This window comes from Siphateles boraxobius, unplaced genomic scaffold (assembly GCF_051911475.1).
Source record: "Siphateles boraxobius isolate OS27281-9 unplaced genomic scaffold, OSU_SipBor_1 254, whole genome shotgun sequence".
In the NCBI taxonomy this organism is placed as follows: Eukaryota; Metazoa; Chordata; class Actinopteri; order Cypriniformes; family Leuciscidae; genus Siphateles; species Siphateles boraxobius.
The window spans coordinates 235,001-262,934 of record NW_027508870.1 but is presented as its reverse complement, the minus strand read 5'-3'; the positions used below and the strand labels follow the sequence as shown (position 1 = coordinate 262,934).

At 40.6% G+C, this 27,934-nt stretch overlaps 3 protein-coding genes across 4 annotated transcripts in view; 1 reads left to right on the top strand and 2 right to left on the bottom strand.

Annotated features, from left to right (window-relative positions):
* Positions 1-220: 220 nt before the first annotated feature.
* LOC143751393 (thymidine kinase, cytosolic-like) lies at positions 221-10,962 on the top strand. Its single transcript, XM_077243975.1, has 7 exons — positions 221-408; positions 510-541; positions 1,034-1,147; positions 2,369-2,462; positions 2,544-2,633; positions 9,267-9,386; positions 10,460-10,962. Exons 1-7 carry the CDS (start codon positions 343-345, stop codon positions 10,640-10,642), a joined length of 699 nt encoding a protein of 232 aa, XP_077100090.1. The 5' UTR covers positions 221-342; the 3' UTR covers positions 10,643-10,962.
* LOC143751391 (synaptogyrin-3-like) lies at positions 10,834-27,063 on the bottom strand. Its single transcript, XM_077243974.1, has 4 exons — positions 26,698-27,063; positions 20,642-20,879; positions 14,543-14,679; positions 10,834-12,586 (listed from the first exon to the last, which is right to left on the bottom strand). The coding sequence occupies exons 1-4, from the start codon at positions 26,800-26,802 to the stop codon at positions 12,341-12,343; spliced, it is 726 nt and encodes a 241-aa protein (XP_077100089.1). The 5' UTR covers positions 26,803-27,063; the 3' UTR covers positions 10,834-12,340.
* Positions 27,064-27,219: 156 nt separating this feature from the next.
* Positions 27,220-27,934, bottom strand: part of LOC143751384 (Fc receptor-like protein 5) — a 9,233-nt gene continuing 8,518 nt past the window's right edge. For both annotated transcript variants that reach the window (XM_077243957.1, XM_077243956.1), the window contains 2 exons: positions 27,891-27,934; positions 27,220-27,615 (listed from right to left, as the gene is read on the bottom strand). The exon at positions 27,891-27,934 is cut by the window's right edge and continues 25 nt beyond it. In XM_077243957.1, coding sequence (XP_077100072.1) covers positions 27,559-27,615; positions 27,891-27,934 — 101 coding nt within the window. In that variant the 3' untranslated portion in view covers positions 27,220-27,558. The remainder of the gene's footprint in view (positions 27,616-27,890) is intronic.

Sequence of the window (27,934 nt, the reverse complement as noted above, 5' to 3'; positions counted from 1 at the left end):
TCAACTTAATGCTCTCTTTATTACTTTTTCTTTATTTTTAAAGCACTCTTCTTGACATTCCCGCCAGAACGCTTACTCAAGATGAGGAACTTCCCCCTCTGTGACGTCGATTATTGAGAAACACGCTAGAGAGGCGGCGACCAATCAAATCACCGGAGCTCATCAGCGCTCATTTTGATTTGTAGATCTGTTCACGGATACACGCCCCCTCGATCATGATTGGTCCTGAAGAACGTGACGCTGCAGGAACTATAAAATGACAAACTGGCGGTGGCGGGAGGTTCAAATCCTGTTGTAAGTCACACTGTATGTCGAGATAACCATAAAAACAGAACAAAAAACATGGATTGTTTGAATGTAGCGAAGATTTTACCCAATTCCCCGCGGAAGACAACAGGACAGATCCAGGTGCGTGACCGTTTAACTTTTTTACACGTTTTTGTTGTGGATTTGAAGATTTTGTAAATGTAAATATTAAAGACGTCATTATTTCTTTGTCATTTTCTCAGGTAATTTTCGGACCGATGTTCTCAGGAAAAAGGTGAGCGAATAAATCCTCACTACATGCATTAAATGATATGAATTATGACTGTAAAACTCTGGTAAACTGCGTTTTGGTTCAGCGGAATGGCGGCAAACGCAGATGCAGGCGCGCGACCAGTTACAATGTAACAAAGCCAACACGATTATAGCGCGAAAAAAAGTGTGTGTGTGTGTGTGTGTGTGTGTGTGTTTTCACACTGACCTTCATGTTGTCAGAGACTCCCAGTGCTGTTTATGTAAATGATATCCTAGTTTTCTAAGCTTAGCTGTTCCTGACGTCACAAGCTCTGTTTATAATAAAAGCAAGTCATTGTTTGGGGATAATTGTTAAATATAAGCGTAAACACACGCGCTGTAATGCACTCTTTATATCTGAGACTCTAGTGTCACTTTCTTCTGATGCATATAAAGTCTTGTTCAAACCAGTGAAACTCCTGATGTAAGGCGTTTTGTGAGTGAAGTATTAATGTGTGTGTGTGTGTGTGTCCAGCACGGAGCTGATGAGGCGTGTGAGGAGGTTCCAGGTCGCTCAGTATTCCTGTTTGCTCATCAAATACGCCAAAGACACTCGCTATTCTCAGACGGGGATGGCCACACATGACATGTAAGAAGCAGTGTGTGTGTGTGTGTGTGTAACTGATGTGTGTGTAACTGATGTGTGTGTAACTGATGTGTGTGTAACTGATGTGTGTGTAACTGATGTGTGTGTAACTGATGTGTGTGTAACTGATGTGTGTGTAACGGATGTGTGTGTGTGTGTGTGTGTGTAACGGATGTGTGTGTGTGTGTGTAACGGATGTGTGTGTGTGTGTGTAACTGATGTGTGTGTGTGTGTGTAACTGGTGTGTGTGTGTGTGTAACTGGTGTGTGTGTGTGTAACTGGTGTGTGTGTGTGTAACTGGTGTGTGTGTGTGTGTGTGTGTAACTGGTGTGTGTGTGTAACTGGTGTGTGTGTGTAACTGGTGTGTGTGTGTGTGTGTAACTGGTGTGTGTGTGTGTGTAACTGGTGTGTGTGTGTGTGTAACTGGTGTGTGTGTGTGTGTAACTGGTGTGTGTGTGTGTGTAACTGGTGTGTGTGTGTGTGTAACTGGTGTGTGTGTGTAACGGATGTGTGTGTGTGTGTGTGTGTAACGGATGTGTGTGTGTGTTTGTGTAACTGGGATGTGTGTGTGTGTGTGTGTTTGTGTAACTGGGATGTGTGTGTGTGTAACTGGGGTGTGTGTGTGTGTGTGTGTAACTGGAATGTGTGTGTGTGTTTGTGTAACTGGGATGTGTGTGTGTGTGTGTGTAACTGGAATGTGTGTGTGTGTTTGTGTAACTGGGATGTGTGTGTGTGTGTGTGTAACTGGAATGTGTGTGTGTGTTTGTGTAACTGGGATGTGTGTGTGTGTAACTGGGGTGTGTGTGTGTGTGTGTAACTGGAATGTGTGTGTGTGTAACTGGGATGTGTGTGTGTGTATCTGGTGTGTGTGTATCTGGTGTGTGTGTATCTGGTGTGTGTGTATCTGGTGTGTGTGTGTAACTCATGTGTGTGTGACTGGTGTGTGTGTGTAACGTGTGTGTAACTGGTGTGTGTGTGTGACTGGTGTGTGTGTGTGACTGGTGTGTGTGTGTGACTGGTGTGTGTGTGTGACTGGTGTGTGTGTGTGACTGGTGTGTGTGTGTAACTGGTGTGTGTAACTCATGTGTGTGTGACTGGTGTGTGTGTGTAACTCATGTGTGTGTGACTGGTGTGTGTGTGTAACTCATGTGTGTGTAACTCATGTGTGTGTGACTGGTGTGTGTGTGTGACTGGTGTGTGTGTGTAACTGGTGTGTGTGTACAGGAGCATGATGGAGGCTGTTCCTGCTAGTCTTCTGAGTGATGTTCGGTCTCTGGCTCTCCAGGCGTGTGTGATCGGCATCGACGAGGGACAGTTTGTACGTGTCAATCATTATTATGTTCTCAGTCTCATGTTATGCTTTATGTTCTTCAATAATTCAGATCTTTGGGTTTTGCAGTTTCCAGACACAGTTGAGTTCTGTGAAGAAATGGCCAACCTGGGCAAAATCATCATAGTAGCAGCGCTTGATGGAACCTTCCAGAGAAAGGTGTGTGTGTGCTGGTACCATGGCTGGTTTAGGCCTGTTGTTGACAGCTGACTCACGAAGATATTCATATTTTTCATACTCTATGCAGTGGTCAGTTCCCAGCAGTGACAGAAATTTAATGTTTTTATTAACGGTCAATATGTGCAACCTTAAATTGATTTCCAGGGGCATTTTCACCTATATTTTGACTTTTTTTTTTTTTTTTTTTTTTTTTTTTTAACTTAGAGGTATGCATCACCTCTTATGTCAAATTCTAACATTCAAATTAAACGATTAGAATAATAACACAATACCACTGTTACCATTCAATCAAAATCCATCTTTGCAGTGCAGAGGTGACACAGAAGCAGCATCAGAACTGGCATTGACATATTTACACTCCATTTACAAATGCATAAATAAAGCTATGAGTTGTTTTTTTATTCAATATTTAAATATGAACTGATTTCTAATTGTAACATTTAAATTAAGGGTAATTTAAATGTGAAACTAAACCCGCACTGGCGGCAAGTCACTGTCTCAGTGAGTCATTCATTCGACCGATTGTTCAAACGGCTGATTCATTCAGGAAAAACTGTTCATTGAATCGTTAAAATAATTCGTTCAAAATGCAGATTTCACTCAAAATAATCATGGCCGTCTGTTGCACTGAGACTGCGACGGTTTCATCTTGAAATTCTCGTCGGCGAAATACAGGGAAAACAAACAATATTGACAATATTGTTTTATGTAACTCACAATGTTCATTTATTGTTCATGATTGATCTGTTATATAAAATAAATATCACATTTGCTATTGTTCACGGGAAAACGGCCCTCTTGCTGATGTGATATTGTATGATAACAACATAATATGATATAAATATGAGACAAACTCATTTAGGGACGTAATTATCTAATGTATTATTACTCTCCTGTTTCGCGCGCGGGAGACCGACGCCATGCTGACGCGAAATGTCACGTGATCAAGCAAATCCACGAATGATAAAGAAAGTAAACTAATTAGGTGGTTTAAAGATTAAAAAACTTTAACCTTATTAATCTTTAATTAAAGATATAAAAATGATTTCCATTACACGAGAGTAGATGTTAATACTTCATGCTGATTTGTACTCGGCTTTCGCCAAGATAATCACCAACTAAGACGTAGCTTTACAGTAACCTATGCTTCTCCATCCATTTACGCTTCTTTCCATATGGTGATGTAAATCTCCTTCTGTCTGGTGTTAACACGCGTCAGCACACACAACGGCTGCAACCACAGTGCGGTTCCCCCATGACAACCGTCTGGATTGAGCGGAGTAGGGGACATCTCTAGGGTCTTCAAGTGGGCACCTTCCGTCCTCAGTGTTTCGTCGACTAGCCCACGACACCTCAAGAGGGCTCGACAGTGACTCTGGCGTCCCAGAGTCACCCCCCTCCGTCCCCCACTCAACTCAGCCCAGCTTACTGACCTCTACTTCCCTCTTGCTGCTGAGACCTAACCACAATCTCTCCGCAACCCAACCATACGCGCCAACCCGTTTGACTAAGGCTGTCGAGCCCCACTGGTGCGTTAATATGCAGTTTCAGTGGCAACGGTTCCGTATGGCATACCACCTACTGCAAAACACAATATCTGCCCAACCACCCGTCATTCACGAAATATACACAGGAACGTAATGACTGTAAATACTATACAACCTATACAAATAAACCAACAGACTCAAGTTTTCAAGAAACCGTAGCATGGCGGCCTGTACTCAGCCATCTAGAATCTTTCCGTCTCAATCACAGCCAGTTGCTGCTCCGCTCTGCTGCTTCAGATAAGTTCTTTACCGTGCGACGCAACTCTTGACCACTGAATCCGACGTCTCTGAGGAACCGGGTTGTAGAGTGTGCCACAAAACCTCGACAACCCACTTCCAGTGGATAAACCTGGACTCTCCATCCTCACTGTTCTGCTTCAGTGGCCAGATGAGCATACCGCAGTTTCTTCCTCTCATATGCATCATCTACCGCATCCTCCCATGGCACTGTTAACTCTATCAGTTGAACAATGCGTGCTGATCCAGACCACAAAACAATATCTGGTCGTAGGTTAGTGGTGGCAATCTCAGGTGGAAAAATAAGCCGTTGATCAAGATCAGCCAGCATCTTCCAGTCCCTAGCAGCTTCCAGTTGTCCTGGGCGAGAATTGGTGTTAGCACCTTTTCTTGGTGGTTGCTCGCCTGGGCGGAGGAATATTGTCTTCTGTGTGTAATGTTTTGCTAGAACAGGCGGCAGCTTATTGGTCATACTACGCTTGTCTTCCAATGCTAAAGCCAAACATCGCAATACTTGGTCACAGGGGTTAAAGTTCTCCGTCGCTACGACAGATTTCCATTGATTGCACCGAGTCTAGGACGGATTTCCGTCGATTGCGCCGAGTCTAGGACGGATTTCCGCCGATTGCACCGAGTCTAGGACGGATTTCCGCCGATTAGGACGGATTTCCGCCGATTAGGACGGATTTCCGTCGATTGCACGAGTCTAGGACGGATTTCCGTCGATTGCACCGAGTCTAGGACGGATTTCCGTCGATTGCACCGAGTCTAGGACGGATTTCCGCCGATTGCACCGAGTCTACGACGGATTTCCGCCGATTGCACCGAGTCTAGGACGGATTTCCGCCGATTGCACCGAGTCTAGGACGGATTTCCGCCGATTGCACCGAGTCTAGGACGGATTTCCGCCGATTGCACCGAGTCTAGGACGGATTTCCGCCGATTGCACCGAGTCTAGGACGGATTTCCGCCGATTGCACCGAGTCTAGGACGGATTTCCGCCGATTGCACCGAGTCTAGGACGGATTTCCGCCGATTGCACCGAGTCTAGGACGGATTTCCGTCGATTGCACCGAGTCTAGGACGGATTTCCGCCGATTGCACAGAGTCTAGGGCGGATTTCCGCCGATTGCACAGAGTCTAGGACGGATTTCCGCCGATTGCACAGATTCTAGGACGGATTTCCGCCGATTGCACCGAGTCTAGGGCGGATTTCCGCCGATTGCACAGAGTCTAGGACGGATTTCCGCCGATTGCACCGAGTCTAGGACGGATTTCCGCCGATTGCACCGAGTCTAGGGCGGATTTCCGCCGATTGCACCGAGTCTAGGGCGGATTTCCGCCGATTGCACCGAGTCTAGGGCGGATTTCCGCCGATTGCACCGAGTCTAGGACGGATTTCCGCCGATTGCACCGAGTCTAGGACGGATTTCCGCCGATTGCACCGAGTCTAGGACGGATTTCCGCCGATTGCACCGAGTCTAGGGCGGATTTCCGCCGATTGCACCGAGTCTAGGACGGATTTCCGCCGATTGCACCGAGTCTAGGACGGATTTCCGCCGATTGCACCGAGTCTAGGACGGATTTCCGCCGATTGCACCGAGTCTAGGACGGATTTCCGCCGATTGCACCGAGTCTAGGGCGGATTTCCGCCGATTGCACCGAGTCTAGGGCGGATTTCCGCCGATTGCACCGAGTCTAGGACGGATTTCCGTCGATTGCACCGAGTCTAGGACGGATTTCCGCCGATTGCACCGAGTCTAGGGCGGATTTCCGCCGATTGCACCGAGTCTAGGACGGATTTCCGTCGATTGCACCGAGTCTAGGACGGATTTCCGCCGATTGCACCGAGTCTAGGGCGGATTTCCGCCGATTGCACCGAGTCTAGGGCGGATTTCCGCCGATTGCACCGAGTCTAGGACGGATTTCCGCCGATTGCACCGAGTCTAGGACGGATTTCCGCCGATTGCACCGGGTCTAGGACGGATTTCCGCCGATTGCACCGGGTCTAGGACGGATTTCCGCCGATTGCACCGGGTCTAGGACGGATTTCCGTCCATTGCAGCGAGTCTAGGACGGATTTCCGTCCATTGCAGCGAGTCTAGGACGGATTTCCGTCCATTGCACCGAGTCTAGGACGGATTTCCGTCCATTGCACCGAGTCTAGGACGGATTTCCGTCTGTCCATGCCTTAAATTCACGTTTCATAATTTTAAGGCCGTAAATAGGCTTTCGTTTCTCAAATAGTGTGATAAATGTCTTAATTTTAGTTTGCATAGGTCTTAAATTAAGGAAAGACGAGGTGTATTCACCCTGCTGAGGAGGATGTGATAAAGCCTGGATTGGAGCGAATGCACGTTCCTCTCTCCACTTTAAGCATTTTGTAATCGCTTCGCTTTTGGTCCACTCCGGGTTTTCAAATCCCGCGCACGGACAAACTGCTCCGTGTTCACTTTTGGAGAAGTTCATGTCAGACTACAGCTGGTTTATTGCGGTCCGAATTCGAGTGTGTTTGTTCCCGGAGCCGCCCGCAGCGTTGGTCTTGTTTCACACTCAACTTGGCGCATTCTAGAAAACAGAACGCGGGTCAATATTGGCCGTTTCTCAATACCAAGTAACCTACGCAAACTTCGGACTTGCGTCCTTGGTAGTTCAGACTTGCCAAGTTCGACTCAGATGAACTAACTCCCGAGGACGCGAGTCCGGTTATTCTGCAAACGGAACCGCGGTGTTCTTGATCGCGTCACTCAGCTCGCTCTGCTACTCCGGTTATCTCTTTATGTATATTTTAGGCAACAATAAAACGAAATATGGTATAAAATACAACTCTGCCTCTTTTCATCAACAATAAAACGAAATGCATATAAAACACCTCTTTTCATTATAAATGAACATTTTATCATAAACACATTGCCCACACAAATGTAGTTCTGGCAACGCACATTGATTATCTTCACTGCATATATTTATAACAACACAAAATATAAAACACAACCCTGCTGCTTTTTGTTTTCATTTTAAAAATATGAAACATTATTGATCATTAAAACTGACATTTAACAAACAGAGATAGGGTTGTATCGTTTTATTTTATTATACATGTACACATACAGTGAAGAGAATGCATAGTAAAATATATATAAATATTTTATACATTTTAGAATATATAACATTACACAACCCTGTCTCTTTTTGTTAAATGTCAGTTTTAATGATCAATAATATCCAGTATAAAAGTATAAGTAATAGGTAGGCTATAAGAAGCTATACATGGAGCAATAAAGCAAACAATTCAGTCAAACATTAACATTGTAGCCTATTAGAGAGCTGACTAAAGTTAAATAGCCTAAATATATAAAGTTATGAAACTTCACTTTGCCCTCAGCCAAAACGATTTGCCATGGAACAAACTATATATTAATATAGCATGTTTGGTCTTATAAAATAAATAAAAACATGCACTGAAAAGTTATGTAGATGGTTAATTATTTGTCAAGCTAAGTAATTCTTTTTCATAGATTAAAATGGCTTTTAAAATACGCAAACAGGCAATATTAAAGCTGTTTAAAACATCTCCCCTTAAAACGCTATTGGTCTCGACTATGTAAATAAAGTTAAAGGAATATACCTTGGCCTGAAAAAAGTTCAGTTAGAAGATTTTTTTCCACTTTAATCCCTGTGGTCATGCCGCCAAGTAAACCGACCTTGGCTAAGAGCCACCTTACATCCTGTCAAAATGTGCCTTAATGTGGCAGGTGATGAACACAGAGGACAAGAGGGATCCTCTCCTACCCAGAGGTTTAGGTTCTGCGGTGATGGGAGAACATCATATGGTGACCTGATAAGGAAACTGATCCTACTCTCTTCCATTGACCAAAGGTCTTGCCAGCCCATTTTGCGTTGTTCCACACTCTCCCATCTCATCCACTCTCCCTGCTTGGCCTGGGAAATGGCCTTTATACATCTCATCCTCTCCTCCTGCTTTCGCACCTCGTTGACTACCAGCTTCCTCCTTTGAGCTGGGCCTGCCTTGTGCCATTTAGGAGGAGCTAAACTGAGCCCAAAACCCCCTCTTCCATGCTGTACCTGTCCCACGATATCCCCAATTTGAAGGTCAGCCTTTGCCTCTACTACAGATTTCTTTGCTGACCACTTTCTACCAGTTTTTACCACAGGGGCTGCCTCCCTTACACATTTGTCACGTGACTCTGCTAAAGTCATTTCCAGTCTGACCTTGGCACACTTAAACTCCTCGGTTAAAGCAGAGACTGGCAGCTGCAATACTCCTTTACTATAAAGTCCCACTCTGCTGAGGCAGAACTCCCAACCATTTCCTGATGTATGAACTTATTAACGCTTACAGCTTATAAGAAACCTCGTACACCGTTTGCCTGGTAGAGCACAGCTGTTTATGCTCTTCAACCCTTCCATATATATATATATCGTTAAATAAAAACAAATAAATTGATAATGTATATATAAAATATTATAAATGTAATTAATATTAAATGCACTTATAGACAGTAAAATAACAGCAATAAAAACAAATAAAATAGTAAAATGAAATGAGTATAAATCTAATTTATGCTAGTAAAATGTAATATAAATATGCGTGTATTTTAGCTATGTATATAAATGCATTTAATATTTAATTACATTTATAATTTATCATTTTATTTGTTTTACAATACTATATATTTCGCTATGCTATATATTTTCACGTGTATTTTTTTAATACAAGTTATGTTATTAATATATAAATTTGATCATTTGACACACATTTTATTCTGAGCGCTGCTGATGACCTTTGACCCTTGTGTCTGCGCAGCCCTTCGGTAATATCCTGAATCTGGTTCCTGTAGCGGAGAGTGTGGTGAAGCTGAACGCCGTGTGCATGCAGTGCTTTAAAGAAGCCGCTTACACCAAGAGACTGGGCTCTGAGAAAGAGGTGAAGAACACACACACACACACACACACACACTTTCACAGCAGAAGCGGTCAGTGTCACATTCTCATCCTGTGCTGTAAAAACTGCTCACTTAATCATTTTAAGGCAATTTTTTTAAGTATATAAACTTCATGCTTAATTGAAAAAATGAATGTGAACTTGACAATTCCACATTACTTTTTTTTTTTTATTAAGCATGAAGTTTATTTACTTAAAAAATTAAGGCAACGGGTTTACTAAAAAATGTTTTTGAAGTTCATGCTTGCTTCCACATTACTTTTTTTTTTTTGATAAAGCATGAAGTTTATTTACATAACTTTTAAAAAAGAAATTGTAAACCTGCTGCCTTAAATTAAATAAGTAAATAAACTTCATGCTTAATTGAAAAAATTAAGTTATGTGACCTTGATAATTACTTTAAAAATGTTTTGATTAAGCATGAAGTTTATTTATTTATTATTATTATTGATGTCTGGTAACATCAGACAGTTGGCATTATCAGGACCAACAAATATCCCCACATTGCATTATACATTATAAACTATATATATGTAATAATAAAATACACATGAAAATGCATAGTATAGCGAAAAAGATAAAGTACTGTAAAACAAATAAAATGATCAAATATATTAAATATTATAAATGTATTTAAATATTAAATGCATTTATATACATAGTAAAATTAAAAAAATAAACGTAAAATAAACAAATGTGGGTATTTTAGCTAATATAAATTAAATTATTTATTTTACCTTTTTTTGTTTTTATTGCTGTTATTTTAATATTAATTACATTTATAATATACAATATAAATATGTATGTGTGTGTGTATATATATATATATATATATATTATATATATATATATATGAAAAATTTCAGGTTTTCAGAGTTTTAGTGTCCGGACTATATATATATATATATATATATATATATATATATATATATAACTCTGAAAACTTGACATTTTTTCTCACACAGAAATGTTTAATTTTGACTGTCCACGATACATATTTTTGCAGTTTTGTTTTGCACTATATATAGTTCCAGCCTTATGCTTGTGTTCCTCAGGTGGAGGTGATCGGCGGCTCTGATAAATATCACGCTGTGTGTCGTGTGTGTTATGGAGATCTGATGAAGAGTAAAGAGAACCGAGAGCCGGTGCGAGACGAGACTCCTCCACATCATGTGACGTCAGGAAAACCTCAGGATCAAAGCGCATCACGCAAACTCTTCTCTTCCCTTCACATCTGAACATAACTCTTACTATAGCACTTAATGTGTTTATTCCTGTAAATGATCACTTTATTTCCTTGTTTAGTATCCAGCAAAATATTGTGTTTGTGTCTTCGGATCCTTTGAACGTGTTTTAATATAAATGAACTTTAAATTATATAAATTTGTTTAACAAGACCAGCTGACATCCTGAAACACTGCCATGGAAGTGATGTTCTATTATGATGAATTTATTTTATTTTTTATTAAACATTTTCTGCTCACTAGGAATTTGTTACATGAGAAGTTAGTTTTAATTCAACAGATGCGTGTAAATAAAAATGAAGTTTCTCATCAAAGACTTGTTTGTTTTAATTTAGAAATAAACACCGGTGTTTTTGTTTGTTTTTAGGTGCAATAGAAATAACTATAATCTGGTTATTCAGAGAAAACACCGTATACCTGAAAATATACAAAATGTAAATGCCAAAACCTTTAAGCAGTGAAAACATGTGAATTGCATACAGACCACACTAACAAATCTAAACAAAATTGAAAATATTCAAAAACAATACTGATGTATTAATGTTACTGTATATATAGAAGCTTGTTTCTGCCATCGTATATAAAACTAATTAGAAAACTCAATTCTGCACTAATTTTTATTTTCTCTGAACTGAGTTTACACTAAAGTTACAAATCTTTTTTTTTTAAATAAATTGATACTTTTATTCATCTAGAATGCATTAAATTATCAAAAGTGACAGTAAATAAATTTTTATATTTATATTGTTACAAAAGATTATTTTTGAAAAAAATGCTGTTCTTTTGAACTTTCCAGTCATCAAATAATCTTAATGCATCACTGTTTCCACAATATTAATATTGATAATCAAATGTTTCTTGAGCATCAAATCATCATATTATAGTGATTTCTGAAGGATCATGTGACACTGAAGACTGGAGTAATGATGCTGAAAATTCAGCTTTGATCACAGGAATAAATTACACTTTACTATATATTCACATAGAAAACATCAGATTTTTATAATATTTGACTTTTTACTGTATTTTTGATCAAATTAATGCCGCCTCGGTGAGCAGAAGAGACTCTTACTGACCCCAAACTTTTGAACGCTAGAGTATATCTTGGATTTTATAACTCATAATTCCTAGAAATGTGATATTTTTTTATTCCGTGGCAGAAACGATCTTCTACAGGAAAACCAGAGCAGCAGAAAAACACCAGTCCGAACAGATAAAACCAGCATCAGTGTGTTTCTGTGGATCTAGACACAAACAAAACCAGAGAATCAGTTTCTCACACTGAATCAGATCTGGAAGCAAACAAAAGCCTTTAGCAACCGCTTCAGTTCGTCTCCAGTGAATCACATGTTTCTGATGTAACGGCTCTTCACGGACTGATAAAGAGCTCTTTTTGTTCCGCCACATTACCACTCATTAACAAAACACAAAAACACTGCTGTGATTCCAGGAGTGTGAGCGACAGATCGGCTTCACTTTATTCCAGCTCATCAGTGCAAAGCTCAACTCGTCTACAGAAGAAAACACTATTTACACATTTATGGCCTCATTGTAAAAGCACAGTCAGACTCCTATTGGCCGCCAGCCGAGGCTCCTCCCACATCTGCGGCGTCACGTGACCCGGGTGTCGTGTTTCATTGGCATGTGGGCGTGGCTTGTTGGTGGGCGGGGTTTGTCAGTGGGCGGGGCTCGTCAGTAGACGGGCGGCTGGTACCGGTTCTGGTCGGACGGGTCGGGGTTCGGGTTGAATGGCGGCTGCTGGTACACGTCTGGCCCGGTGTTCTGGAAGGAGGGGTAAGTGGACGGAACATAAGTTGAAGGGATGTCAGTAGCCGGAGCATAAGGGGAAGTGATGTCAGTGGGCGGATCAGCGTAACTCCGGCCCACGTCTCCAACGCCCTGACGAAACCTCACCAGAGCGAAGTAAGTCAACGCTCCCTGAGAGGACGAGAGATTCGACTGTCAATCAACAAGTGGGGTTTCATGAACGTTTAAAAAAAAAAAGCATTAAAAAAAAGCATAAATGCACATTTTTAGTTAAGAATCCTCTCGTCAAATTTTTTTTTTGGTTGACTATAATTCATGTTGTTTTTTGTTTGGGCACAAAAAAACCTCATTGTTTAACCTCATATAAATGTTTTTTGTTTTTTTTTTGAATATTTTATTTATTTTTTATTTATTATTCATGTCCAAGATTTTTTGTGTGTTCACATAGCAAGTGCCAAAACCTTTACCAAGTTTCTTACCATTCCGATGAAGTAAAAAAAAAAAAAACGTACAAATATTTCGTTTATTTGTATTTCGTACGAAACTTGGTAAAGGTTTTGGCACTTGCTATGTGAACACACAAAAAAATCATGGACATGATTGGAACAGGTTTAATGGTCCTGAAACAATATTCACACTTGTGCCACTTGCGCTCAGAAATGACGCATTGGAAACGAATGAGAGGAAGTTCCTCTAGTGGAAGCTTTTGGAACTGCAGCCGCACACATTTTTTATTATATCAAGCTCAAATTTGGAACACAACTTGTTTAATTTATCGCTTTGATTTTCTTGCAGTTTTAGAGTAAAACGTGTTTTTAGAAATATAGATTTCATATAAAAATTGAAAATAGTATTTGTGTGCATTTTTCATAACAATAAACATAAAATTCTGTTCCTTTTTTAAGTTCACATTTTTTAACTTTTTCCACTTCAGCAATAATCTGCCAAGTTTCGTCTTTAAAAAGAGATCAAACTTCAGTCTGTCGCTCTAAAACACTAACAATTTACTTTCAAGATGGGAATTAAATTTTTCAGGTCTATGCTCAACGTGAATAACGTGAATAAAAGGATTATAAATACAGCGTATAATGTTGTACCAAAAAATCCCCTAAAAATACAAAATATTAATTAAAAACATTATTAAAATCAAATATAGTACATTCATTTCATTGAAATAAAAAATTCGGTTATTTTTGACTGACAAGTGAAGAGCACCAGTAGTCAAGGCTTCTCATGACATGATTTCCTCATACTAGAGGCTGACATTTTTTCGGGAATCCCACGGGTCACGGGATTCCCGTGGGATTCCTGCAGGATGGGAGTCATCTTTGCTATCAATCACGGGATTTGGACGGTACAGGATAAATGGTTAACGGGAGCAGACGGGAGCGGGAATCAACCAATAGCAAAGACGACAAAAAAAGAAAAAAGTAAATGCATCATTTTGTAGTTTCCTTCTAATACGCCTACAATGTAACGCAATTAAAAAATAACTACACGACCCAGCCGTCCCAGAAGCCATCAGTGCTTTTTGTCACGGCTTACCGCCGAAATTCAAAGAGCAGTGATGGAGGGAGCTAACAGCCGCGGAGAAGTCGATGTGGCAAAAAATGATTTACAGCGCAAAGTCAGAAGTAATGACATGTCTATTAAGTTCACAGAACTGGTCGGAAAGTCTGAAATATTAATTAAGTTTATGAGAGTAGAATGTGACAGTGATAGCACAATGTACGCTGCTTGTAAGACATGCTTAGTCTTAGTCAAGTACGCAAGTGATTCAGGGACGAGCGGTCTGAAGAAGCACACTTGCAAGGCAAATTCGGGAAAGAATCAGGCAAGCATCGCTTCGTTCATCAAGCGAAAATTGCCGTATATGGGAGCGGTACAGGAGCGGGAGTCAGTTTAAACAGGAGCGGGATGGGATTGGGAGTCAATTTACCAGGAGCGGGATGGGATGGGATTATTTTTTAAACTTTGGTCTGGGAGTGGGACGGGACAAGATTTCTTTCTATGGGAGTGGGACGGGACAGGAGTGAAAATCCACTCCCGTGTCATCCTCTACCTCATACATCCTCAGTTCATTCAGACGGCTGCATCTCACACACACACACACACACACACACTCACCCAGGACGCGAGGGAGAAGAAGGAGAAGGCGATGACGGCGTGGACCCCGTCTGTAGGGATGCCGGCGGTGTTGAGGGTCTTCATCCACTGATCGGCCGTGAGACAGAAACACACAAACCACAGGAACGTCCAGATACCTGATCAGAGGAAGTGATGTTTCACTCACAATCACTGTCTATACAGCTTTAAATGTGACATATTATGCCCCTTTTCACAAGATGTAATACATGGAATCCCCATAATACGTCTAAAATTTCAGCTCAAAATATCGGTATCATTTTTTATAGCTAGTCAAATTTGTCCCTTTTTGGGTGTGAGCAAAAATGCGCCTTTTTTGTGTGTGTCCCTTTAAATGCAAATGAGCTGCAGCTCCGCCTTCGTTCAGAAGAGGGCGGAGTCTTTACACGAGCTTCAGAAACTCCAGCAATAACAAAACAGGCCAATCTCACTCATCCAGAATCCCAGAATATCCAGTAGCGAGTGCAGCCGTACGGAGAGACGGAAGAGTTTCTGAATGTTAGTGGAGACATTTGTGGGTCTGTGCTCAACGACAGAACAGTTTCAGGCTTTGCTGGATCTTCTGCCGGTGCGTTAGAACTGTTCACTGTTGTCACTCGAGAAACCGAATGTCGGCTGGTGTGTGTAAACGTGCAGATTAAGAGCCGGTAATATTATAAACGTGCAGATTAAGAGCCGGTAATATTATAAACGTGCAGATTAAGAGCCGGTAATATTATAAACGTGCAGATTAAGGGCCGGTAATATTATAAACGTGCCGATTAAGAGCCGGTAATATTATAAACGTGCAGATTAAGAGCCGGTAATATTATAAACGTGCAGATTAAGAGCCGGTAATATTATAAACGTGCAGATTAAGAGCCGGTAATATTATAAACGTACAGATTAAGAGCCGGTAATATTATAAACGTGCAGATTAAGAGCCGGTAATATTATAAACGTGCAGATTAAGGGCCGGTAATATTATAAACGTGCAGATTAAGGGCCGGTAATATTATAAACGTGCAGATTAAGAGCCGGTAATATCATAAACGTGCAGATTAAGAGCCGGTAATATCATAAACGTGCAGATTAAGGGCCGGTAATATCATAAACGTGCAGATTAAGGGCCGGTAATATTATAAACGTGCAGATTAAGAGCCGGTAATATCATAAACGTGCAGATTAAGGGCCGGTAATATTATAAACGTGCAGATTAAGGGCCGGTAATATTATAAACGTACAGATTAAGGGCCGGTAATATTATAAACGTACAGATTAAGGGTCGGTAATATTATAAACGTGCAGATTAAGGGCCGGTAATATTATAAACGTGCAGATTAAGAGCCGGTAATATCATAAACGTGCAGATTAAGAGCCGGTAATATCATAAACGTGCAGATTAAGGGCCGGTAATATCATAAACGTGCAGATTAAGGGCCGGTAATATTATAAACGTGCAGATTAAGAGCCGGTAATATCATAAACGTGCAGATTAAGGGCCGGTAATATTATAAACGTGCAGATTAAGGGCCGGTAATATTATAAACGTACAGATTAAGGGCCGGTAATATTATAAACGTACAGATTAAGGGTCGGTAATATTATAAACGTGCAGATTAAGGGCCGGTAATATTATAAACGTGCAGATTAAGAGCCGGTAATATTATAAACGTGCAGATTAAGGGCCGGTAATATTATAAACGTACAGATTAAGGGCCGGTAATATTATAAACGTGCAGATTAAGGGCCGGTAATATTATAAACGTACAGATTAAGAGCCGGTAATATTATAAACGTGCAGAATAAGAGACGGTAATATTATAAACGTGCAGATTAAGAGCCGGTAATATTATAAACGTACAGATTAAGAGCCGGTAATATTATAAACGTGCAGATTAAGAGCCGGTAATATTATAAACGTACAGATTAAGGGCCGGTAATATTATAAACGTACAGATTAAGGGCCGGTAATATTATAAACGTACAGATTAAGAGCCGGTAATATTATAAACGTGCAGATTAAGGACCGGTAATATTATAAACGTGCAGATTAAGAGCCGGTAATATTATAAACGTCCAGATTAAGAGCCGGTAATATTATAAACGTGCAGATTAAGAGCCGGTAATATTATAAACGTGCAGATTAAGAGCCGGTAATATTATAAACGTGCAGATTAAGGGCCGGTAATATTATAAACGTACAGATTAAGGGCCGGTAATATTATAAACGTACAGATTAAGGGCCGGTAATATTATAAACGTGCAGATTAAGGGCCGGTAATATTATAAACGTGCAGATTAAGGGCCGGTAATATTATAAACGTGCAGATTAAGGGCCGGTAATATTATAACGTGCAGATTAAGGGCCGGTAATATTATAAACGTGCAGATTAAGGGCCGGTAATATTATAAACGTACAGATTAAGAGCCGGTAATATTATAAACGTGCAGAATAAGAGACGGTAATATTATAAACGTGCAGATTAAGAGCCGGTAATATTATAAACGTACAGATTAAGAGCCGGTAATATTATAAACGTGCAGAATAAGAGACGGTAATATTATAAACGTGCAGATTAAGAGCCGGTAATATTATAAACGTACAGATTAAGAGCCGGTAATATTATAAACGTGCAGATTAAGAGCCGGTAATATTATAAACGTACAGATTAAGGGCCGGTAATATTATAAACGTACAGATTAAGGGCCGGTAATATTATAAACGTACAGATTAAGGGCCGGTAATATTATAAACGTACAGATTAAGAGCCGGTAATATTATAAACGTGCAGATTAAGGACCGGTAATATTATAAACGTGCAGATTAAGAGCCGGTAATATTATAAACGTCCAGATTAAGAGCCGGTAATATTATAAACGTGCAGATTAAGAGCCGGTAATATTATAAACGTGCAGATTAAGAGCCGGTAATATTATAAACGTGCAGATTAAGGGCCGGTAATATTATAAACGTACAGATTAAGGGCCGGTAATATTATAAACGTACAGATTAAGGGCCGGTAATATTATAAACGTGCAGATTAAGGGCCGGTAATATTATAAACGTGCAGATTAAGGGCCGGTAATATTATAAACGTGCAGATTAAGGGCCGGTAATATTATAACGTGCAGATTAAGGGCCGGTAATATTATAAACGTGCAGATTAAGAGCCGGTAATATTATAAACGTGCAGATTAAGGGCCGGTAATATTATAAACGTGCAGATTAAGAGCCGGTAATATTATAAACGTGCAGATTAAGAGCCGGTAATATTATAAACGTGCAGATTAAGAGCCGGTAATATTATAAACGTGCAGATTAAGGGCCGGTAATATTATAATAAGATCCACTTCATACGTCAGAAGGAGAGAAATCTGATCGGTTTATTTTATAACATCCTCTCAGAGAAAGACTCACCAGAACAAAGTTTCTGGGTTTCAGTTTTCACGGTTTCTGTGTCGGTAGAAGCACCGGATTACAGCACTGACACACGGAGAACGTCAGATTTTCATGATATGCCCCTTTTATACATCAAGTTAGACTAAATAAAAATGTGAAATGTTGCCTTTTTTACTTTTTATTATATTTCAGTTTACGTTTAATTTATTTCAAGAAACCAATATTTATATGGCTTTATTTTCATCACTCAACATTCTGTCATTTGTTCAGCCTCATGTTATTGTTTCACAGACGAAAAATAAATAAATAAATAAATATCAGCATCATTACTCCAGTCTTCAGTGTCACATGATCCTTCAGAAATCACTATAATATGATGATTTGATGCTCAAGAAACATTTATGATTATTATCAGTGTTGAAAACAGTAACACATTTTATTTTCCAGGATTCTTTGATGAATAGAAAGTTTAAATGAACAGCATTTATCCGAAATAGAATCTTTTGTAACATTATAAATGTCTTTATTGTCACTTTTGATTAATTTAATGCATCTTTGATGAATAAAAGTGCTAATTTCTTTTTTTTTTTTAACAATTCTTAAACTTTTAAACGGTACAGTGTGAAGGGTAACACATTACACACACACACAACTTAAACAAATGTTTTTATTTTATCACCAAGATATTCAAGTAACTTGATGTTTTGTGCGTGTGTGTGTGTGTGAGTGAGTGAGTGAGTGAGAGTGTGTGTGTGTGTGTGTGTGTGTGTGTGTGTGTGTGTGTGTGTGTGTGTAAATGAGAACTTGTTCTAATAAAAAAGTGTTTTATGGTTTGCTTAGATAAATGTAATAAATAAACCTTAGATGAATAGATAATAGATAAACCCTGGCATAAACGTCTGACATCCTCCGCACTCACACAGGAAGACGCCGATGTAGAAAACGACCACAAGCGTTTCACTTTTACAGGACGTTTACAGGCAGTTCATCTAAACCTGATGATTCTACAATAACAGAGAAATACTCCGAAACCCAGCACCACAGTTTCCACAAACGGAACAGATGAACAGATCTGAATAAACATGTACATGTGACTGTTTCAGGCTGACTGATAAAAACACAATCACAGTCGATCCTACAAACTAAACCTTTGAGTTCTTCACTAGCTGTTTCCATACACCTATTTTATGCAAATTTTGGGGGGGGAAAAATTGCAATATGTGCATAAATTCTAGAAATGTGCATAAAAAATGCATGATTATTAGTTTATCTAATAAGAAGACATGCACATAAACTACGATGGAAACTGAATAAATCCTACAAAGGTCATGTGACTGTCAGCGTCAGCCGTGATTTGATGTGAATTTTTTTTTTCCTCATACCTCAATGCTGCTACACTTAATATATATATATTCCTTTATTTATTTGTATAATTTATTGTTCATCTTTTTGTATATCTATTGTTTACATTACTGTTGCATTTTCTTAGTCTTCATGAATGTGTTACCGTTAACCCCTGAAGGGACTGTGTTTCGTTTTTAACAATTGCCATGCAATGTGCTAAAAAATGACAATAAAGTTGACTTTAACCAGCGGACCAATGCCGTCGCAGCGTCTCTAATGCTGGTTTGGTGTTTCTGAAACTGAACCATCAAAATGATTGTGTTTAATTCCTCCAGAAGCGTCTCACACACACACACACGAGTGTGTTCCCGAACGCTGGAGAACATGACAGCGGTTACTGTCGTCTGACGCTCGACACACACTCGTTCATGATGGAGGGAAAAGGTTTTTCAAGTTTTTCAAAAGTAGTCATATTTTTGCACCAGTTTTCCAATAAAGTGCAGATTTTGTTCTCTTCAACACATGGAAAAACAGATGTTTTTGATATTCCAGTTAAATTCCCAACTTTGTTTTTACTTTGTTGTTGTTTTTGTTTTTTTACTTCATACTATTTGGTTTATTCATGTATTCACTTATTATTTATATTGTTACAATTTATTTTATTAACTGTTTTGTTTTGTGTACGTTTTTGATTTAGTGGTTTGGTTATATGTCAAGTACATGATTGTTTATATAATTTCTTGTATTGTTTGCAAATAAAAAAAATCAATATAGTACAGATCATAAAACTAAATGCTGCTGAGACATGGAGTCACGTCACTTACATTTAATCAGCACTTTTAACAGTATGGATTGTTTCAAAGCAGCTTTACAGTGATAATAGGAGATTACAGTAACAGAGATTGTTTAGGCTTTGATTCACTTCAGTTGCAAAGATCATTAATTATTAACTTATGGGCTGCTAACACACACCGTTCTAACAGAAAACAGAAACTTTGAATGTGTTCTGGCTGTTTATTTGCACACAACAGTGTTTGGAGCTCGAGAACACAAACCCTGAAACCGGTTCTGGTGCAAGCGTTAACATTTTTTAAACTTCAAAAAGCAAATCTGTGAAAACGCTGACGGCGCACATGCGCATTACGTGTTTAGCTCTATAGGCCTAGATATGAGCGTTTGAATATATACAGTATGTGAACAGGCCTAAATAACTCTGTATTAGACTACACACCTATCGCTTGCGAGTAGCCATGTGAACTGGAATCATTTTGACAACGTTTATCAGTACAGAGGTGAAGGGAAGAGACACTAGTGGAGAATTTTTAGAAGTGGAAGTGAAAGCCAGAGTCGCTCACCTGAGAAGCCCAGATCTGCCAGCACGACGTACTTGCGCTCCTGAGCGCTGCTCATCGAAGGCAGGAGAGCATCAGCCAATAGGAAGGCTACACACGCCAGGAATGCGATGACGCCGATTCCCACGCCGTAACGACACACTCCGTCGTTCCCGTTGAAGACACACTTCACGTCGGGTTGATTCGGGCCGTTCACGTAACCTTCAGCGGTTATGGAGGCAAACACCACAATGGAAAACACCTGACATGAAGGGAAGTGAGACCAGCATCAAAGATCAAACCACAATGCAGAAATAAAAGCAAAACTAACAAAAATAACTTTTCCCATTAAGTTGTACAAATGTTATATCTGTCTTTTTAATGTAACACTGTGTCCTAAACAGACATGTTGAGATAAGATTCCAGAGACAAGCAATTTGTCCCTGAAAAAATCAATCAAAATTCACAGCCAATCAGAAGAGCGTGTGGGTGGAGTCTCTCTGCAAGTGCACTGCACTCGCAACCAAATCAATCAAAATCACAGCCAATCAGAAGAGCGTGTGGGTCGAGTCTCTCTGCAAGCGCACTGCACTCGCAACCAAATCAATCAAAATCACAGCCAATCAAAAGAGCGTGTGGGCGGAGTCTCTCTGCAAGCGCACTGCACTCGCAACCAAATCAATCAAAATCACAGCCAATCAGAAGAGCGTGTGGGTGGAGTCTCTCTGCAAGCGCACTGCACTCGCAACCAAATCAATCAAAATCACAGCCAATCAGAAGAGCGTGTGGGCAGAGTCTCTCTGCAAGCGCACTGCACTCGCAACCAAATCAATCAAAATCACAGCCAATCAGAAGAGCGTGTGGGTGGAGTCTCTCTGCAAGCGCACTGCACTCGCAACCAAATCAATCAAATTCACAGCCAATCAAAAGAGCGTGTGGGCGGAGTCTCTCTGCAAGCGCACTGCACTCGCAACCAAATCAATCAAAATCACAGCCAATCAGAAGAGCGTGTGGGCAGAGTCTCTTCAAGTGCACTGCACTCGCAACCAAATCAATCAAAATCACAGCCAATCAGAAGAGCGTGTGGGTGGAGTCTCTCTGCAAGCGCACTGCACTCGCAACCAAATCAATCAAAATCACAGCCAATCAGAAGAGCGTGTGGGTGGAGTCTCTCTGCAAGTGCACTGCACTCGCAACCAAATCAATCAAAAATCACAGCCAACCAGAAGAGTGTGTGGGCGGAGTCTCTGCAAGCACACTGCACTCGCAACCAAATCAATCAAAAATCACAGCCAATCAGAGGAGTGTGTGGGTGGAGTCTCTCTGCAAGCGCACTGCACTCGCAACCAAATCAATCAAAATCACAGCCAACCAGAAGAGTGTGTGGGTGGAGTCTCTTCAAGGGCACTGCACTCGCAACCAAATCAATCAAAAATCACAGCCAACCAGAAGAGTGTGTGGGCGGAGTCTCTGCAAGCACACTGCACTCGCAACCAAATCAATCAAAAATCACAGCCAATCAGAGGAGTGTGTGGGTGGAGTCTCTCTGCAAGCGCACTGCACTCGCAACCAAATCAATCAAAAATCACAGCCAATCAGAAGAGTGTGTGGGTGGAGGCTCTCTGCAAGTGCACTGCACTCGCAACCAAATCAATCAAAAATCACAGCCAATCAGAAGAGTGTGTGGGTGGAGGCTCTCTGCAAGTGCACTGCACTCGCAACCAAATCAATCAAAAATCACAGCCAACCAGAAGAGTGTGTGGGCGGAGTCTCTGCAAGCACACTGCACTCGCAACCAAATCAATCAAAAATCACAGCCAATCAGAGGAGTGTGTGGGTGGAGTCTCTCTGCAAGCGCACTGCACTCGCAACCAAATCAATCAAAAATCACAGCCAACCAGAAGAGTGTGTGGGCGGAGTCTCTGCAAGCACACTGCACTCGCAACCAAATCAATCAAAATCACAGCCAATCAGAAGAGCGTGTGGGTGGAGTCTCTCTGCAAGCGCACTGCACTCGCAACCAAATCAATCAAAATCACAGCCAACCAGAAGAGTGTGTGGGTGGAGTCTCTTCAAGGGCACTGCACTCGCAACCAAATCAATCAAAAATCACAGCCAACCAGAAGAGTGTGTGGGCGGAGTCTCTGCAAGCACACTGCACTCGCAACCAAATCAATCAAAAATCACAGCCAATCAGAGGAGTGTGTGGGTGGAGTCTCTCTGCAAGCGCACTGCACTCGCAACCAAATCAATCAAAAATCACAGCCAATCAGAAGAGTGTGTGGGTGGAGGCTCTCTGCAAGTGCACTGCACTCGCAACCAAATCAATCAAAAATCACAGCCAATCAGAAGAGTGTGTGGGTGGAGGCTCTCTGCAAGTGCACTGCACTCGCAACCAAATCAATCAAAAATCACAGCCAACCAGAAGAGTGTGTGGGCGGAGTCTCTGCAAGCACACTGCACTCGCAACCAAATCAATCAAAAATCACAGCCAATCAGAGGAGTGTGTGGGTGGAGTCTCTCTGCAAGCGCACTGCACTCGCAACCAAATCAATCAAAAATCACAGCCAATCAGAAGAGTGTGTGGGTGGAGGCTCTCTGCAAGTGCACTGCACTCGCAACCAAATCAATCAAAAATCACAGCCAACCAGAAGAGTGTGTGGGCGGAGTCTCTTCAAGGGCACTGCACTCGCAACCAAATCAATCAAAAATCACAGCCAATCAGAAGAGTGTGTGGGCGGAGTCTCTTCAAGGGCACTGCACTCGCAACCAAATCAATCAAAAATCACAGCCAATCAGAAGAGTGTGTGGGTGGAGTCTCTCTGCAAGCACACTGCACTCGCAACCAAATCAATCAAAAATCACAGCCAATCAGAAGAGTGTGTTGGTGGAGTCTCTCTGCAAGCGCACTGCACTCGCAACCAAATCAATCAAAAATCACAGCCAATCAGAAGAGTGTGTGGGCGGAGTCTCTCTGCAAGCGCACTGCACTCGCAACCAAATCAATCAAAAATCACAGCCAATCAGAAGAGTGTGTGGGTGGAGTCTCTTCAAGTGCACTGCACTCGCAACCAAATCAATCAAAAATCACAGCCAATCAGAAGAGCGTGTTGGCGGAGTCTCTTCAAGTGCACTGCACTCGCAACCAAATCAATCAAAAATCACAGCCAATCAGAAGAGTGTGTGGGTGGAGTCTCTCTGCAAGTGCACTGCACTCGCAACCAAATCAATCAAAAATCACAGCCAATCAGAAGAGTGTGTGGGCGGAGTCTCTCTGCAAGCGCACTGCACTCGCAACCAAATCAATCAAAATCACAGCCAATCAGAAGAGCGTGTGGGCGGAGTCTCTTCAAGTGCACTGCACTCGCAACCAAATCAATCGAAACTCACAGCCAATCAGAAGAGCGTGTGGGCGGAGTCTCTCTGCAAGCACACTGCAGTCGCAACCAAATCAATCAAAACTCACAGCCAATCAGAAGAGCGTGTTGGAGGAGTCTCTCTGCAAGCGCACTGCACTCGCAACCAAATCAATCAAAGCTCACAGCCAATCAGAAGAGCGTGTGGGCGGAGTCTCTCTGCAAGCGCACTGCACTCGCAACCAAATCAATTAAAAATCACAGCCAATCAGAAGAGCGTGTGGGCGGAGTCTCTCTGCAAGCGCACTGCACTCGCAACCAAATCAATCAAAGCTCACAGCCAATCAGAAGAGCGTGTGGGCGGAGTCTCTCTGCAAGCGCACTGCACTCGCAACCAAATCAATTAAAAATCACAGCCAATCAGAAGAGCGTGTGGGCGGAGTCTCTCTGCAAGCGCACTGCACTCGCAACCAAATCAATCAAAAATCACAGCCAACCAGAAGAGTGTGTGGGCGGAGTCTCTTCAAGTGCACTGCACTCGCAACCAAATCAATCAAAAATCACAGCCAATCAGAAGAGTGTGTGGGTGGAGTCTCTCTGCAAGCACACTGCACTCGCAACCAAATCAATCAAAAATCACAGCCAATCAGAAGAGCGTGTGGGCGGAGTCTCTCTGCAAGTGCACTGCACTCGCAACCAAATATATAAGTACATTATCAAGTTCATAAATATTACACAATTTTAACATTATTACAAATACATACTAAGTGACTGAAACAATCTTTGTCAATAGAACCTTTTCAATTTCAAGGTTTGAGGTGATTTGTCACTTTCAGTACAGCTATTCAAACTCAGAATAGACACTTTTAACATTAAATAAAGCACATAATCAGTACCTGAGATTATTACTGTCGTTGTTTGTTTGTATGTTGTTGTTCAAACCTCCCCAAAATCAATGATAACCCATTATATTATTAAAATATAACAGTAGTTAACATTTTAAGTGGATTAAAACCTTTTCATCAAAATTTTTAACAACACCCGTTCTTGTCTTAGGACAACATTGATGAACTTTTATAATCCACTTCAAGTGTTGACAACTGTAATATATCGAATCCGGAGGATTAACACAATATTATTAAGCTTGCTTTAACCCATTATCACCCCACCCACAAACTGAACTGGAAGTTTTGATTGGTATTTGAAACGAGTCAGACCTGTCTGTTAATGCCTGAAGGGCAGGACTTCACAGCCAATGTCTTCTTTGTACTTTTGGTGAACAATAAATGTACTGAATTTCAATAGTTTCCTTGATTAAATTCAAGTAAAAGCACCACAGTTTCATTATACTGAAAAAAAATGAAAATGTGCTCAAGTACTGTAATGAGAGTAGTTGTAATAAGTGATTTTCCGCCTCCGATGGAAACATTGAGAGAAAACTGAAGTTGCAAATGTGTCACACAAGAGATCAGGCTCATGAAAACCACACACACCAAACTTTATAATCCCTGCAGTGCAGAAACACAAACGTCACTCGGTTCTCGTGTTACCTGCCATCTGCTGTGTTTACATGTCAGTGCTGGGACGGGGGACATTCTGTACTGGTGTTACTGGTGTACTATCACACGATACACACCAACACAACTAACCTGAATATTCATGCGATTACAGAGAGTACAACTCAAACACACTGCTGGTGTGCAAATGTGTGACGCTAGTAAACAAATTACACTGAGTAAATCTAGACATTGTTGACAAGGTCATCTGATGCACACACACACACACACACACACACACATAGGACGAGATATGAATCAGCTCTTTCTGACTCTTCGCTCTCATTTCACAGCGTCTATGGAAAGTCCCTTCGCTGGAGACTGGATCATGTTCCTGAACGCCACAATTAAGGCAGTTAAAGGGTTAATTCACCCAAAAATGAGAATTATCCCATAATTAAATAAACTTTAAGCCATCCTGGATGTAGGCTATATGACTTCCTTCTTTCAGCCAAACACAATCGAAGTTATATTAAACAGCTTCCCAGCTTTATAATGGTGCATGAGATTTTTGAAGCCCCCAAAAAAGTGCATCCATCCACCATAAAATAAGCCAGGGTTTATAGTTTATAGTTAAAATATGATTTTTTTTTTTCACTTCAGAAGGCCTTTATTAACCCCTGGAGTCGTATGGATTACTTTTATGATGGATGGATGCACTTTTTGGGGCTTCAAAAAAAAAGTGTTAATGTTTTAATGTCGTTTTTTAAATGTTACTTGTTTTAGAACGTTCAGAGAACATTCAAATGTAACATTCCCATAATGTCTGAAGAATGATACAATGAAATGTTTCGTTCTCAAAAAGTTTTTAAAACATAAAAAAAACTGGAAGTATTTAGAGAAGATTCAAATGTAACATTTTCATAACTCAATGGGAAACATTTTTGTTAACTGGGATTTACATTCAATGTTGATTCAATTCATTTCGACATGTGCATAGTTTTTCGATAGTGAAACGACTTCAAAAGCAGCTCTTATAGGGCCAGCACACTATTCCAGGACTAAGTAGCACTGTCCTACTTTTATAGCTACTATTAAAGCAATAAAAATTAGAACAAGTTAAACATCATTAAGCAGTTAAAAAGTGCCGCAAACTCCCGAATTACTCAATGATTTACATAGCCAGATTATTGATCTGAATGAGTTGAAGGTGACACATGTCACTCACCCAGCTGAGGAATCGTGTGATAGTTTGAGGCTGTTTGATGAATTTGATGAGATCGAATCCCGCTCCTGCGAGAGAGGCTCCGTACGCCACACTGTTCGACTCCATCGGTGAAACACACACACTCACTAACACACACACACACACGCGCGCGAGCGCGACAGTTGAAAACACAACACGGACACACACCACCGGTGCAGCTGCTTCCTCAGACACTGGTGTCAGGTTCGCGAATGAATCGTTCTTTAGAACCGGCTCTTTTTGATGATTCAGATGAACGCAATGTGCGGTTCATTAACGAAAACAAACTGTTCAAAAGAACCGACTCGCCTAAATGATTCGAACTTCTCGACGCTGCTGCACAGAGTGAAAATCCAATAAGGTTAAAGTTATATCACTAATCATTACGTTAGTTTAATGTTTAATAATAAACAGTTGATTAGGATATTAAAACACAATGATGACGTAACGTTCACTGCTACTCACAATAACAATCACACACACAAATAAAAGTGATCCAGTACATACAAATCATCTGTTTTTTAATGTGTTATTAAAATGAACATTGTCGGGTTTATCAAAATATGTTAATTTTTGATTTATTTGTGATCTTCCCTCCACAAACACACACAGACTCGTTTGAATCTGACAGTAGACACATTGTTGGCTGGTCTTCGCTTCTGATTGGTCAGTCATGTCGACCCATGAGTGCTTGTCTATTGTCTCGCTTTGAATAAACCTTTGTCTGAACAGAATAATACGTGACAAATAAGTGAAGATATGCTTGTGTCTGTGGGAAAGCGAACGCTCAGGCTTAACGGATTAAACTCCATGAAATTAAACTCTTCAAGAATGTCTGTAGAATTATTTTGAGACAGCGTCTTCATACAGGAGAGTTTCATCCACAGATTCGTCTTCCTCCTGTTAAACAGAACAAAATGAGCACAAAATGAGAACGTTCTTAGAATGTTACTAGTTTCAGAACGTTCATTCAAAAAAGTAACGTTCCAATAATCTTTGAAGAATGATCAAATGGAATGTTCCCTTAACGTTCACAGAACCAAGAAGAAACATTTGAAAAACTGTTCAGAGATAGAAAAACAATTTTTTAGCTGGGATTTTAATGAAACTACATTTGAACTCTTGTGGAGATTCTGTTTCAGATTCAGAAACTGTGATTCAATTAAAAATAATACCTCAGCAGAATCACTCATTCTGTCAGCGAGGACGACGTCTTCCT